Here is a 13,106-nt window from a genome sequence, read left to right as displayed (position 1 = left end):
GGTGGATGGTCCGATGGAAAGGATCTGACATGTTGTCGAGAATAGTTTGAGGAGGAACTAGGGAACATCGAAAGACCTGTAACGATTTGGCGTGCGGTTAGTAGGACTTGGATAGAACGTAACTAAACCTGTACTAGCAAGACAATTGTACCATATTGGTGGTCCAACACGGCCGTACCGGCCTCAACTTGACCCGTCAATCGAGTTTGATCTTTCAAGGTGTTCGTATTTTGTCGGCAACGGGCTCTTCTCTGGACCCTTCAGCCGAACAACCAGTCCACCGTACGAGAAGAAAACAGTATCCACAATCTGAAGAACGGCAGTGTATTCATCAGTCATGCAGTAAACAGTACGCTGCCAGTTTTATTTTCATAGCAACAGAGCACGAGAGCATACGGTGACCAACAGAAAGGTAGCCATTTTGGCACAGAATAGTTAACGAGGGAGCACACAAGAATTTTCTGCGCATCTTTCAGCGGAACAGACTACGGGAGCAATAATCGTAAACAACAGCCACTAAACTTACCCGGGTAGGGATGACAATTTTGCGGGTTCGGGTATCCATTAGATATATCCTATCGGTTGGATTCGGATTCGAGCACGAAATTTGACTCACGAGTCTCGCACTCACTAGACCTATAATAAGGCCCCGTTTGGCACAGCTCCAGCTCCTGATTCTAAGCGAGGATCTGGAGGAGCCGTGTCAAACAGATATTTTTTAAACTGATTCTCGTGTGAAGCCAAAATATTGAGAGTCGTTTTGTGAAGAAAGGTGGGATCTAAAAAACCTACTCCACGCTCCCTTAAAACAGCTGCTCAACCAATCAAATATGGACCTCCCCTTAAAGTTTGATCGAAATTACCCGCAATTGCCATTGGACAAAAACATAACGAGCCCCTCCTGCAACCCTCCACGGCGCCAGTCCTCTGTCCCGTGACCCCTGCCTGTCGTTGAAGGGAGCGGCGACTAGGGTTTCGACCATCTCTAGCAGTTTCGCCGTCCTCCAGCGAGAGCTCCAACCGTGTCTGCTATCCTGTGGTTCCCAGGTACGTGCTTCTTCTGACCGTGTGCTTGTGTATTCGTCGGGAGGTGCCTACCCTTGGCGCGGCGCCTCAGGCTGGCTTGCCGGGCGCGGATCACGGCCGCGGGGGCGGCGCGATTCCTTCTCGTCTGCTCTGCTCTGCGGATCTCGGCGTTCTGCTCTGCTCCCTGCTCTGCTCTGCTCATCCTAGACGCTCTGCTCGCTAGCCGCGGTGCCGCTCCGCTCTGCTCGCTAGCCGCGGTGCAACTTCTGGCAGTTGAACCACGAGTCTCCCGTCTCCGCGATGATGGCGCCGCCGTCGCTGAGCATCCTCTGGATGTGCTTGAAGAGGACGTTGACGCGGAGGGGCTCGCCGGCCTCGCACTCGGGCGGCTGCCCGCCGGGGACGAAGATCCTCCGGTAGTTGCCGTAGGCGGTGGTGTTGGGGCGCACGCGCTTGGCCAGCGTCGACAGGAACTCCCTCATCATGACGCAACCGCTCTGCTCGCTAGCCGCGGTGCCACTCTGCTCTACTATCCGCAGTCGGCCAGTGGTAGAACGCATTCTTTTTTGGTAGCTGCATATATTTGTTTTAGATTTTAATTTTTTTACAGCAATATGGGTGATAGTGTCGATTGGAATGAAGATAACACTGCTCTAGTGTGTGAATTGTTCGCCGAACAAGTGAAGGCGCACAACCGTTCTGGTACCCACTTAAATAAAACAGGGTACAAAAATGTGATGGACAAATTCAAAGAAAAGACTGGGTTGTCCTACACCAAAATGCAGTTCAAGAACAAATGGGACAAGATGAGGATTGAGTACACAAATTGGAAAAGACTATCGAAGGAAACTGGTATTGCCAAGTTTAAAGATGGGCCTCTGTTGCACGAGGAAGAAAAAGCCATCATGTATGAAGATATTAGGAACACAGGAGATGATCATTGGGCTCCGTCAAGTGGTATTACACCACAAATTCTGGAGGGTGAAACCACGGAGAACACTGATGACAAGGATGGAGACTATGAGGCCAATGATGACAAGGATGAAGACTATGAAGAATGTGAAGAGGTTTCCCCTACAACTGCTAAAGGAAAGTGTCATGTTTCTGTTGGTCGAAAGGACAAGGGTAAAAAGCCCAAGTCATTGGGAGGACATTGGGTGCAAGATCAATTGAGCAAACTTGTGACAGCAAGTGAGAAGAGCACAACATCCATTGAGTCTTTGGCAAGAAAGGAGGACAATGGGTGCTCCATTAGAGATGTGATGGCATTGGCGAAGGAGTGTGGTGCAGTTCTAGGAACAAAAGAACACTTCATAGCATCTCAAGTTTTTGTCAAGAGGGCAGAGAGGGAGATGTTTATGACTTTGGACACACCGAAAGAACGCTTCAACTGGCTTACAATGAAACATGATTGGGTCACTAGGATGAGTCACTAGGATCTGTAATTTTTTGTAGCACTATGTCCCATTTTCAGTGCTACGATGTATCTGTTTAATCCTTTTTACTCCGGTTTGAACTTGTTGTGACATTATTGTGGATGTATTGTATCACTTTTGTTGTTGCCCTATTTTTTGTTATCTATTTTGTTGCTGCCCTTTTCACTGGTTTTTGTTTTTAAGATATTTTGTTGTTATCTCATTCCTTTGATGTATACAGATGTCTTCTTCTTCTAATAGTGAAAGGGACTCAAGTGATTCAGAAGATGACTTGAAAGTTCTTCAAGTTATTATTGGGAACCAAAAAAATATTGTGGCTGTTGCATCTCTTTTATCATGGTACTATGCATCATATGTTGATAAGAATGAGCCAAGGGCAACAACATTTTCTGGTATTGCTTGGGTCATGGAAGCATTGAACAATCCAAAAGAATGCTACAACATGTTTAGGATGGAACCAGCTCTATTATACAATTTGCATGATGAGTTGGTAAGAGACTTTGGTCTATCCTCTTCCATCCATATGAGCTCTATGGAATCTTTAGGATTGTTTCTTGTTATTTGTGGTCATGTGAGAGCACCTAGAGGGGGGTGAATAGGTGATCCTTTAAAATTCAATACTAAATAGCCACAAAACTTGGTTATAGAAATGTTAGTGCGACTAAGTAGTTGAGAAGCGAGTTCTTGTGGACAAAACAATCACAGAGAGAGCACACAAGACACGCGATTTTTATCCCGTGGTTCGGCCAAGTAATACTTGCCTACTTCCACGTTGTGGCGTCCCAATGGCCGAGGGTTGCACTCAACCCCTTTCAAGTGATCCGATGATCGACTTGAATACCACTGTTTTTCCTTTCTTAGTCTTTCTCCCGTTTGCGAGGAATCTCCACAACTTGGAGCCTCTCGCACTTACAATGATGATCACAAAAGAAGCACATAAGTAAGGGAGGGGAGAGCAACACACATAGGACTCAAATCCACAGCACAATCACGCACACAAGTCACAACTTGAGCTCAAAACACAATGCACGGAGTTCACAACTCAAATGGAGCTCAAGTCACTATCTCAAAGAATCGAATGCGTGAAGTTGGAGTCTTGGAGTCTTAGAATGTTTCTTGTAAGCTTGGGTTACTCCTCCATGAGCCTAGGGGTCCCTTTTATAGCCTCAAGGCAGCTAGGAGCCGTTGGAGGCCAACAAGGAAGGCCATACTTGCCTTCCGACAGGTGGCGCACCGGACAATCCAGTGCGCCATCAGACAGTCACTGTAGACGGTCTGGTGCTGATCTCCTTCCTATTCTGGCGCAGATGACCGTTGCACCTCCGGGCCAGTTGGCGCACCGGACAGTCCGGTGCACACCGGACAGTCCGGTGCCCCCTACCGACCGTTGGCGCGGGCCACGCGTCGCCCATGGATTGAGTGGCTGGCCGTTGCGTTGGCGACCGTTGGCTCACCGGACAGTCCGGTGCACCACCAGACAGTCCGGTGAATTATAGCCGTACGCTGCCGATTTTTCCCGAGAGCGGCCTTATCACCGGAGTTCAGCCTGGCGCGCCGGACAGTCCGGTGTGCCAGACTGAGCTGGACTTCGGCTGCACACAGCCAAGTCACTTGCAATTCTTTTCTTTTCTTCTTTTCTTTGTTTCTAACACTTAGACAAATATATTAGTATACAAAAAACAATTTACTAAGTCTAGAAACATACCTTGTTATATGATTTGCACTTTTTATTTGTTTGGCACATAATCAACTCACTTACTATGTGTTGGACACTTAATCACCAAAACATTATAGAAATGGCCCAAGGGCACATTTCCCTTTCAATCTCCCCCTTTTTGGTGATTTATGCCAACACATCAAAAAGCAACAAAAATAAGTGCAACATCGATACAAATGAGGACCAAATTGTTTTTGACTATAATTTGGCATATTTGGATCATTCTCTGCCACCACTTGGTTTGTTTTTGCAAATCAAATTCATTTTCCTATCTCTAAGTCAAAATCACTTTTTTGTGCATAAAGAGAGATAATCCAAGAGTGAAATTGATCAAGTGCCAAAAACTCCCCCTTTTTCCCATAATCATAATTCCTCCCCCACAAGAGACTAAATTTTGCAATAGGGGCATTTTGGACAAATCAAAAGTTCTAACTCTATTGTTTTCAAAATTCACAAGTGGTAGTTGATCCATTTGCTTTGGCCTTAATTTCTCCCCCCTTTGGCATTAAGCACCAAAACAGGATCATTATTGGCCCTTTAACCCCATTGCCTCACCAAAAATGTTAATTAAGAGCAAAAAGGCAATAAGAGAAAAAAATATGAACTTGGAAGTGAGTACACTAATACCGGAGTGCAGTGGAAGTCTTTGCATGTCCAAGTCCATTTTCCTTTTCAATGCACCTTTGAGACTACATCATGTTACTCAAACAAATAGATTAGTCTCAAAGGATCAAGTTGTAGCACATCTCCCCCTAAATATGTGCATCATTCACACATGGACTTGTGAGGTCCGGGGATCCCTTGCACAACTTGAGCACCATAAATAAGCAACAAATTGCATAAATGCATAAAGTAACATGATCAAAGGCATAGAACACATGTATGCTATAGATCAATCCAAGTTACGCGAATCTAAGACATTTAGCTCACTCTGCAACCTGCAAAAGGTTTTCTCATCTAACGGCTTAGTAAAGATATCGGCTAGCTGGTTCTCGGTGCTAACATGATACACTTCGATATCTCCCTTTTGCTGGTGGTCCCTCAGAAAGTGATGCCGGATGTCTATGTGCTTAGTGCGGCTGTGTTTAACATGATTATCCGCCATGCAGATTGTACTCTCATTGTCACATAGGAGTGGGACTTTGCTCAGATTGTAGCCGAAGTCCCTGAGGGTTTGCCTCATCCAAAGTAGTTGCGCGCAACACTGTCCTGTGGCAACATACTCGGCCTCAGCGGTGGATAGGGCAACAGAGGTTTGTTTCTTTGAACTCCAAGACACCAGGGACCTTCCAAGGAATTGGCACGTCCCTGATGTACTCTTCCTATCAACCTTGCATCCAGCATAATCGGAGTCTGAATATCCAAAAAGTCAAAGGTAGACCCCTTTGGATACCAGATTCCGAAGCAAGGCGTAGCAACTAAATACCTAAGAATTCGCTTAACGACCACAAGGTGACATTCCTTGGGTCGGATTGAAATCTAGCACACATGCATACGCTAAGCATAATATCTGGTCTACTAGCACACAAATAAAGCAAGGACCCTATCATAGACCGGTATGCCTTTTGATCAACGGACTTACCTCCTTTGTTGAGGTCGACATGCCCGTCGGTTCCCATCGGTGTTTTCGCGGGCTTGGCGTCCTTCATTCCAAACCTCTTGAGAAGATCTTGTGTATACTTCATTCGAGATAGGAAAGTGCCATCCTTGAGTTGCTTCACTTGGAACCCAAGGAAGTAGGTCAACTCGCCCATCATAGACATCTCAAACTTTTGAGTCATCACCCTACTAAACTCCTCACAAGACTTTTGATTAGTGGAACCAAATATTATGTCATTGACATAAATTTGGCACACAAAGAGATCACTGTCACAAGTATTAGTGAAAAGAGTGAGATCGGCTTTCCCAACCTTGAAAGAATTAGCAATTAAGAAATCTCTAAGGCATTCATACTATGCTCTTGGGGCTTGCTTAAGTCCATAGGACGCCTTAGAGAGCTTAAACACATGGTTGGGGTACCTGTCATCCTCAAAACCAGGGGGTTGTTCCACATACACCTCCTCCTTGATTGGCCCGTTGAGGAAAGCGCTCTTCACATCCATTTGAAACAACCTGAAAGAGTGGTGAGTGGCATAAGCTAATAATATTTGAATAGACTCTAGCCTAGCCACAGGAGCAAAAGTCTCCTCGAAATCCAAACCTGCGACTTGGGCATAACCTTTTGCCACAAGTCGAGCCTTGTTTCTTGTCACCACTCCGTGCTCGTCTTGCTTGTTGCGAAACACCCACTTGGTTCCCACAACATTTTGCTTTGGACGTGGCACTAGGCTCCAAACTTCATTCCTCTTGAAGTTGTTGAGCTCTTCCTGCATGGCCAACACCCAGTCCGGATCTTGCAAGGCCTCTTCTACCGTGAAAGGCTCAATAGAAGAGACAAACGAGTAATGCTCACAAAAATTATCTAAACGTGAGCGAGTTGTTACTCCCTTGCTTATGTCACCCAGAATCTGATCGACGGAGTGATTTCTTTGAATCATCGCTCAGACTTGAGTTGGAGGGGCCAGTGGTGCTTCTTCCTCCATAACTTGTTCTTCTTGTGCTCCCCCTTGATCACGTGCCTCTTCTTGAGGAACATGTCCATCTTGAGTTGGGGGATGCACCATCGTTGAGGAAGAAGGTTGATCTTGCTCTTGTTGTTCCTGTGGTCGCACATCTCCAATCGCCATGGTGTGTATTGCGGCCGTCGGAACATCATCTTCATCTATGTCATCAAGATCAACTTGCTCTCTTGGAGAGCCATTAGTCTCATCAAATACAACGTCGCTAGAGACTTCAACCAAACCCGATGATTTGTTGAAGACCCTATACGCCTTTGTATTTGAGTCATATCCTAGTAAAAACCCCTCTACAGCTTTGGGAGCAAATTTAGAATGTCTACCTTTCTTCACCAAAATGTAGCATTTGCTCCCAAATACACGAAAGTAAGAAACATTGGGTTTGTTACCGGTAAGGAGTTCATAGGAGGTCTTCTTGAGGAGGCGATGTAGGTAGAGCCGGTTTATGGCGTGGCAAGCTGTGTTCATAGCTTCCGACCAAAACCGCTCGGGCGTCTTGAATTCTCCAAGCATAGTCCTCGCCATGTCGATAAGCGTCATGTTCTTCCTCTCTACCACATCGTTTTGTCGTGGTATGTAGGGAGCGGAGAATTCGTGCTTGATGCCTTCCTCCTCAAGATATTCCTCCACTTGTAGATTCTTGAACTCGGACCCGTTGTCGCTTCTTATCTTTTTCACCTTGAGCTCAAATTCATTTTGAGCCCTCCTTAGAAAGCGCTTTAGGGTCCCTTGGGTTTCTGATTTATCCTGCAAAAAGAACACCCAAGTGAAGCGGGAAAATCATCAACAATTACTAGACCATACTTACTTCCCCCGATGCTAAGGTAGGCGACGGGTCCGAAGAGGTCCATGTGAAGAAGCTCCAGTGGTCTTGATGTTGTCATCACATTCTTGTTGTGATGAGTGCTTCCCACCTGTTTCCCTGCCTGACAAGCTGCACAAGGTCTATCTTTTTCGAAACATACATTGGTTAGTCCTAACAGATGTTCTCCCTTTAGAAGTTTATGAAGGTTCTTCATCCCAACATGTGCTAGACGGCGATGCCACAGCCAGCCCATACTAGTCTTAGCTATTAAGCATGCATCTAAATCGGCCTCCTCTTTAGTAAAATCAACTAAGTAGAGTTTGCCGTCTAATACACCCTTAAACGCTAACTAGGTGTGTGTCGTGCGTTGCAACGGGAGTATGCTGGGATGAGCATCGACACATATCTAATCGGATCTTATATTTTCTTGGGAGTCCAGAGAAAGTTTGCTCGGAAGCCAAATATGTTAAGACCTGAGCATGTGTTACTCTTGTGCCCCATCAGCACACTGTTCCGTGCTTGTATGAGTCTTGTTAATTTGCATGCCTCGTGCATAGTCTCTCGTGTCTCGGCAGCAGTATCAGATTTCTTCAACCATGGTCAAACCAACTGAAATATTACAGAACAGTGGGAAAACGAACTCACTATAAGTCGAGACATTTTTGTTCTACACTTCTCCTTTACATGAGCAACATATATATTATCTTATCATCAGCGGCTCTTACCACAGCATGATATCCAGAGTTCCAGATAGCAACTCCAATAGAAATTTCAAATCCAAGAACAACAACCAGTGTAACGAGATATCTGCTCTTCTAAAACTGACAAAACAAACTGTTAAGGACAAATCTTCAAGACCTCCAGCTTTAATTCTCAAGAAATTAATAGAGAAAAATATATATTAAATTTACACCAGAACATCCATGAAAATCATGATCAAAACAAACTTACAATTTTGTACAGAGTTGCATGAAATGCGTGGCTTTAGCCTCGTTGAATCGGCACATAAGCATCAGCATGCAAACAGCTGACAGAATCACCAGATTCTAGCATTGGCAATCATCAGTAAAAGGGTATTCAGATCCTCTTCTACAGAAGGTGCAAAGAAAATAGAAGTGACCATTGCCAGTCAAGCGACCAAGATCAATTGTTGGAGGAAACATAGCTCATATTCAGTAAAGTCACAACCAAAGAGCAAAATTCAATAAAATGTGTGCGCTCTGTAATAAATTCAGTTTTGTATTAGTTTTAAAATGTCGTGGTTCGAAACTATTAAATATGTGTGCTCTTCACTAAAAATTCAGTTCTAAAATAAAAAAATTCAATTCTGAAATAAAATAAATGTCTGTGCACCTCAAAAATTCAGTTCTGAAACAAAAGAAATGTGTGTGCAACTCAAAAATCCAGTTCTGAAATGTGTGCAACTCAATAATACTGCAGAGGCGCGGCGGTGAGAGCGCCCTGGGCGGAGACGAGACGGTGGCCACGGGCACGGGCTCCTCGGTCTTCACGGGCACGAGCACGCCGTAGCCCGGGGGTGGAGCGGCGGCGGGAGAAGAAGCAGTGGCTTCACATCGACATCGGCGAGCAAGTGCGGCTTTACGTCGGGAGGGGCCCAAACCAGCATCAGGTTTGTTGCTTCCAAACCCTGGAGGCCAGCCAGCGCATCTGGCCATGGGTGCAGGCAGCCAGTTTCAATGCTCTGCGTGCTGCTGCAGTCCTGCTGGCTGCTGGCTGCTGGCTCTGGGCTCTGGTCAAAGTCCCGGCCGGCCGGCCGGATCGCAGGAACGGGAAAAGGGCAGGCAAGCTAGCTAGCTAGGCAGCTAGGGCGGCATGGCCTGTGTGGATGGGTCATGCTCATGCGTAGCTGTGCCTCGATGGTGGCAAAGCCGCGTGGTGACTCTGTATGCCGCGAGCAGTAGTTCGTACCACTAGGTTGTGCCTGCGGGAGGCCGTTGCGGGTGCGGGCAGGGAGCAGGCGTTTCACGGCGGCGGCTGCGGCACGCGGGTGCGGGAGGCAGTTGCGCATGCGGGTAGGGAGCGGGGGCAGTCTACACTGCCCCCTTAATAGTTAGTACAGATGAACCATCACTCCTTCTAAAGACAGAAACATCAACATTTGTAAACAAACAATTGTAGCTCATGTGGCACAATTGACTTACATACAGGAGGTTGTACCCTAATGACTCTACTAAAAATACATTTGAAATAGAGTGCTCGCTTGTGATGGCTATCTTTCCCAAACATTTGACCTTGCCTTGGTTCCCATCTCCAAAAATAATTGTATCCTGGGAATCCTTGTTCTTGACGTAGGAGGTGAACATCTTCTTCTCCCCCGTCATGTGGTTTGTGCATCCGCTGTTGATAATCCAGCTTGAGCCCCCGGATGCATAAACATGCAAGACAATTTACGCTTGGTTTTTAGGTACCCAACTCTTGTTGGGTCCTACAAGGTTAGTTACAATAGCCTTTGGAACCCAAATACAAGTCTTGTCTCCCTTGCATTTGGGTCCCAACTTTCTAGCAACTACTTTTTCATTCTTACATACAAGCGCAAATGAAGTATTGCAAGCATGGTAAATAGTGGAAGGTTCATTGCACATTCTCCTAGGCACATGAGACACAACATTACTTTTTCTAGGCTTACTTCTACCATGCACAAAAGTAGAGCTAGAAGCAAACATAGCATGTGAATTAAAAACATCATAACTCCTATTATAATGAGCATTCCTAGAAAATTTTCTATCATAAATGTAAGCATGGCATTTTTGAGAACTACTAGCCATAGGAGCCTTCCCTTTCTCCTTGTTGAGAATGGGAGTCTTTTGGCTTGTTAGGTTCTTGGTTTCCTTTTGAAAACCATGTCCATCCTTAATAGAGGAGTGTCTACCAATTGTGTAGGCATCCCTAGCAAATTTTAACTTATCAAAATCATTTTTGCAAGTCTTAAGTTGAGCATTAAGACTTGCCACTTCATCACTCAATTTTGTAATAGCAATAAGATGTTCATTACATGCATCAACATCAACGTCTTTACATCTATTACAAATACTAACATGCTCTACACATGAACTAGATTTGTTAGCATCCTCTAGCTTAGCATTTAAATCACCATTCAAAATCTTTAAACTAGAGATAGATTAATGGCAAGCAGATAATTCAGAGGATAACATTTCATTTCTCTTAGTTTCTAGAGCAAGAGATTTTTGAACACTAACAAATTTATCATGCTCTTCATACAAAATATCCTCTTTCTTTTCTAAAAGTCTATCCTTTTCATTTAGAGCATCAATTAATTCATTAATCTTTTCTACTTTAGCTCTATCTAATCCTTTAAATAGACTAGAGTAATCTACTTCATCATCGGAGGAATCCTCATCGCTAGAAGTAGAGTACTTAGGGGAATCTCAAACACTTACCTTCTTCTCCTTGGCCATGAGGCAAGTGTGGCGTTCGTTGGGGAAGAGCGAAGACTTGTTGAAGGCCGAGGCTGCCAGTCCTTCATCGTCGGAGTCGGATGAAGAGCAGTCTGAATCCCATTCTTTGCCAAGGTGCGCCTCGCCCTTTGCCTTCTTGTAAACCTTCTTCTACCTCTTCCCATGCTTTTCTTGTTCCTGGTCATTATCATCATCGGGGCATTGTGCTATGAAATGACCAGTCTTACCGCATTTGAAATAGGAGCGCTTTCCCCTTGCTTTGTTCTTGTTGGGGTACTCCTTGCGTCCTTCCAAAGCGGTCTTGAAGCGCTTGATGATTAGGGCCATCTCATCTTCATTTAGCCTAGTAGCCTCAACCTGTGCTACCTTGCTTGGTAGCGCCTCCCTGCTGCTTGTTGCTTTGAGAGCAACAGGTTGAGGCTCGTAGACGGGTAGAGGGACATTAAGAGCATCATCCATGTATCGCGCTTCCTTTACCATCATACGCCTGCTCACTAATTTTCCCAGTATCTCCTTGGGCGTCATTTTGGTGTACCTAGGATTTTCACGAATAAGGTTTACAAGATGGGGGTCAATTACTGTGAATGACCTTAGCAGGAGTCGGACGACGTCGTGGTCCGTCCATCTTGTGCTTCCATAGCTTCTAATCTTGTTGATGAGGGTCTTGAGCCTGTTGTAGGTCTGTGTTGGCTCCTCTCCCCTGATCATTGCAAATCTCCCTAGCTCGCCTTCCACCAACTCCATTTTGGTGATCATGGTGGCGTCGTTTCCCTCATGAGATATCTTGAGGGTGTCCCAGATTTGCTTGGCGTTGTCCAAGCCATTCACCTTGTTGTATTCATCCCTGCACAAGGATGCTAGCAAAACAGTAGTAGATTGTGCATTCTTATGAATTTGCTCATTTATGAAAACAGGATTGTCAGTACTATCAAAATGCATTCCGTTTTCAACAATCTCCCAAATATTAGGATGGAGAGAAAATAAGTGACTACGCATTTTGTGACTCCAAAAAGAGTAGTCTTCTCCATCAAAGTGTGGAGGTTTCCCAAGTGGACTTGATAGAAAATGAGCACTAGAATTAAATGGAATACGAGAGTAATCAAATGAATAGTTTTGATTCACCGGTTTCTTCTTTGATGAGGAGTCATCATCGTCGTCGTGTGGTGAAGAAGACGAGGCATCACTGTCATAGTAGATGATCTTCTTGATACGCCTCTTCTTCTTCCCGTGCTTCTTCTTGTGAGTCAAGCCAGAGTCAGTGGGCTTGTCGTCTCTTGGCTCATTGAAGAGGGATTCCTTCTCCTTGTCGTTGACCACCATCCCCTTTCCATTAGGATCCATCTCTTCAGGCAGTTAGTCCCTTAAGTGAAGAGAACGGCTCCGATACCAATTGAGAGCACCTAGAGGGGGGTGAATTGGTGATCCTGTAAAATTCAATACTAAATAGCCACAAAACTTGGTTATAGAAATGTTAGTGCGACTAAGTAGTTGAGAAGCGAGTTCTTGTGGACAAAACAATCACAGAGAGAGCACACAAGACACACGATTTTTATCCAGTGGTTCGGCCAAGTAATACTTGCCTACTTCCACGTTGTGGCATCCCAATGGACGAGGGTTGCACTCAACCCCTCTCAAGTAATCCGATGATCAACTTGAATACTACGGTTTTTCCTTTCTTAGTCTTTCTCCCGTTTGCGAGGAATATCCACAACTTGGAGCCTCTCGCCCTTACAATGATGATCACAAAAGAAGCACAGAAGTAAGGGAGGGGAGAGCAACACACACAGGACTCAAATCCACAGCACAATCACGCATACAAGTCACAACTTGAGCTCAAAACACAATGCACGGAGTTCACAACTCAAATGGAGCTCAAGTCACTATCTCAAAGAATCGAATGCATGAAGTTGGAGTCTTGGAGTCTTAGAATGTTTCTTGTAAGCTTGGGTTACTCCTCCATGCGCCTAGGGGTCCCTTTTATAGCCCCAAGGCAGCTAGGAGCCGTTGGAGGCCAACAAGGAAGGCCATCCTTGCCTTCTAACGGGTGGCGCACCGGACAGTCCGGTGCGC

At 45.3% G+C, this 13,106-nt stretch overlaps 1 protein-coding gene across 1 annotated transcript; it reads left to right on the top strand.

Moving 5' to 3' along the window:
* Positions 1-1,640: 1,640 nt before the first annotated feature.
* LOC103648631 (uncharacterized) lies at positions 1,641-2,499 on the top strand. Its single transcript, XM_008673065.3, has one exon. The coding sequence runs from the start codon at positions 1,641-1,643 to the stop codon at positions 2,460-2,462; it is 822 nt and encodes a 273-aa protein (XP_008671287.2). The 3' UTR covers positions 2,463-2,499.
* Positions 2,500-13,106: the final 10,607 nt, after the last annotated feature.

This window comes from Zea mays, chromosome 2 (assembly GCF_902167145.1).
Source record: "Zea mays cultivar B73 chromosome 2, Zm-B73-REFERENCE-NAM-5.0, whole genome shotgun sequence".
NCBI classification, from domain to species: domain Eukaryota; kingdom Viridiplantae; phylum Streptophyta; class Magnoliopsida; order Poales; family Poaceae; genus Zea; species Zea mays.
This window is presented reverse-complemented; position numbering and strand designations above follow the sequence as displayed.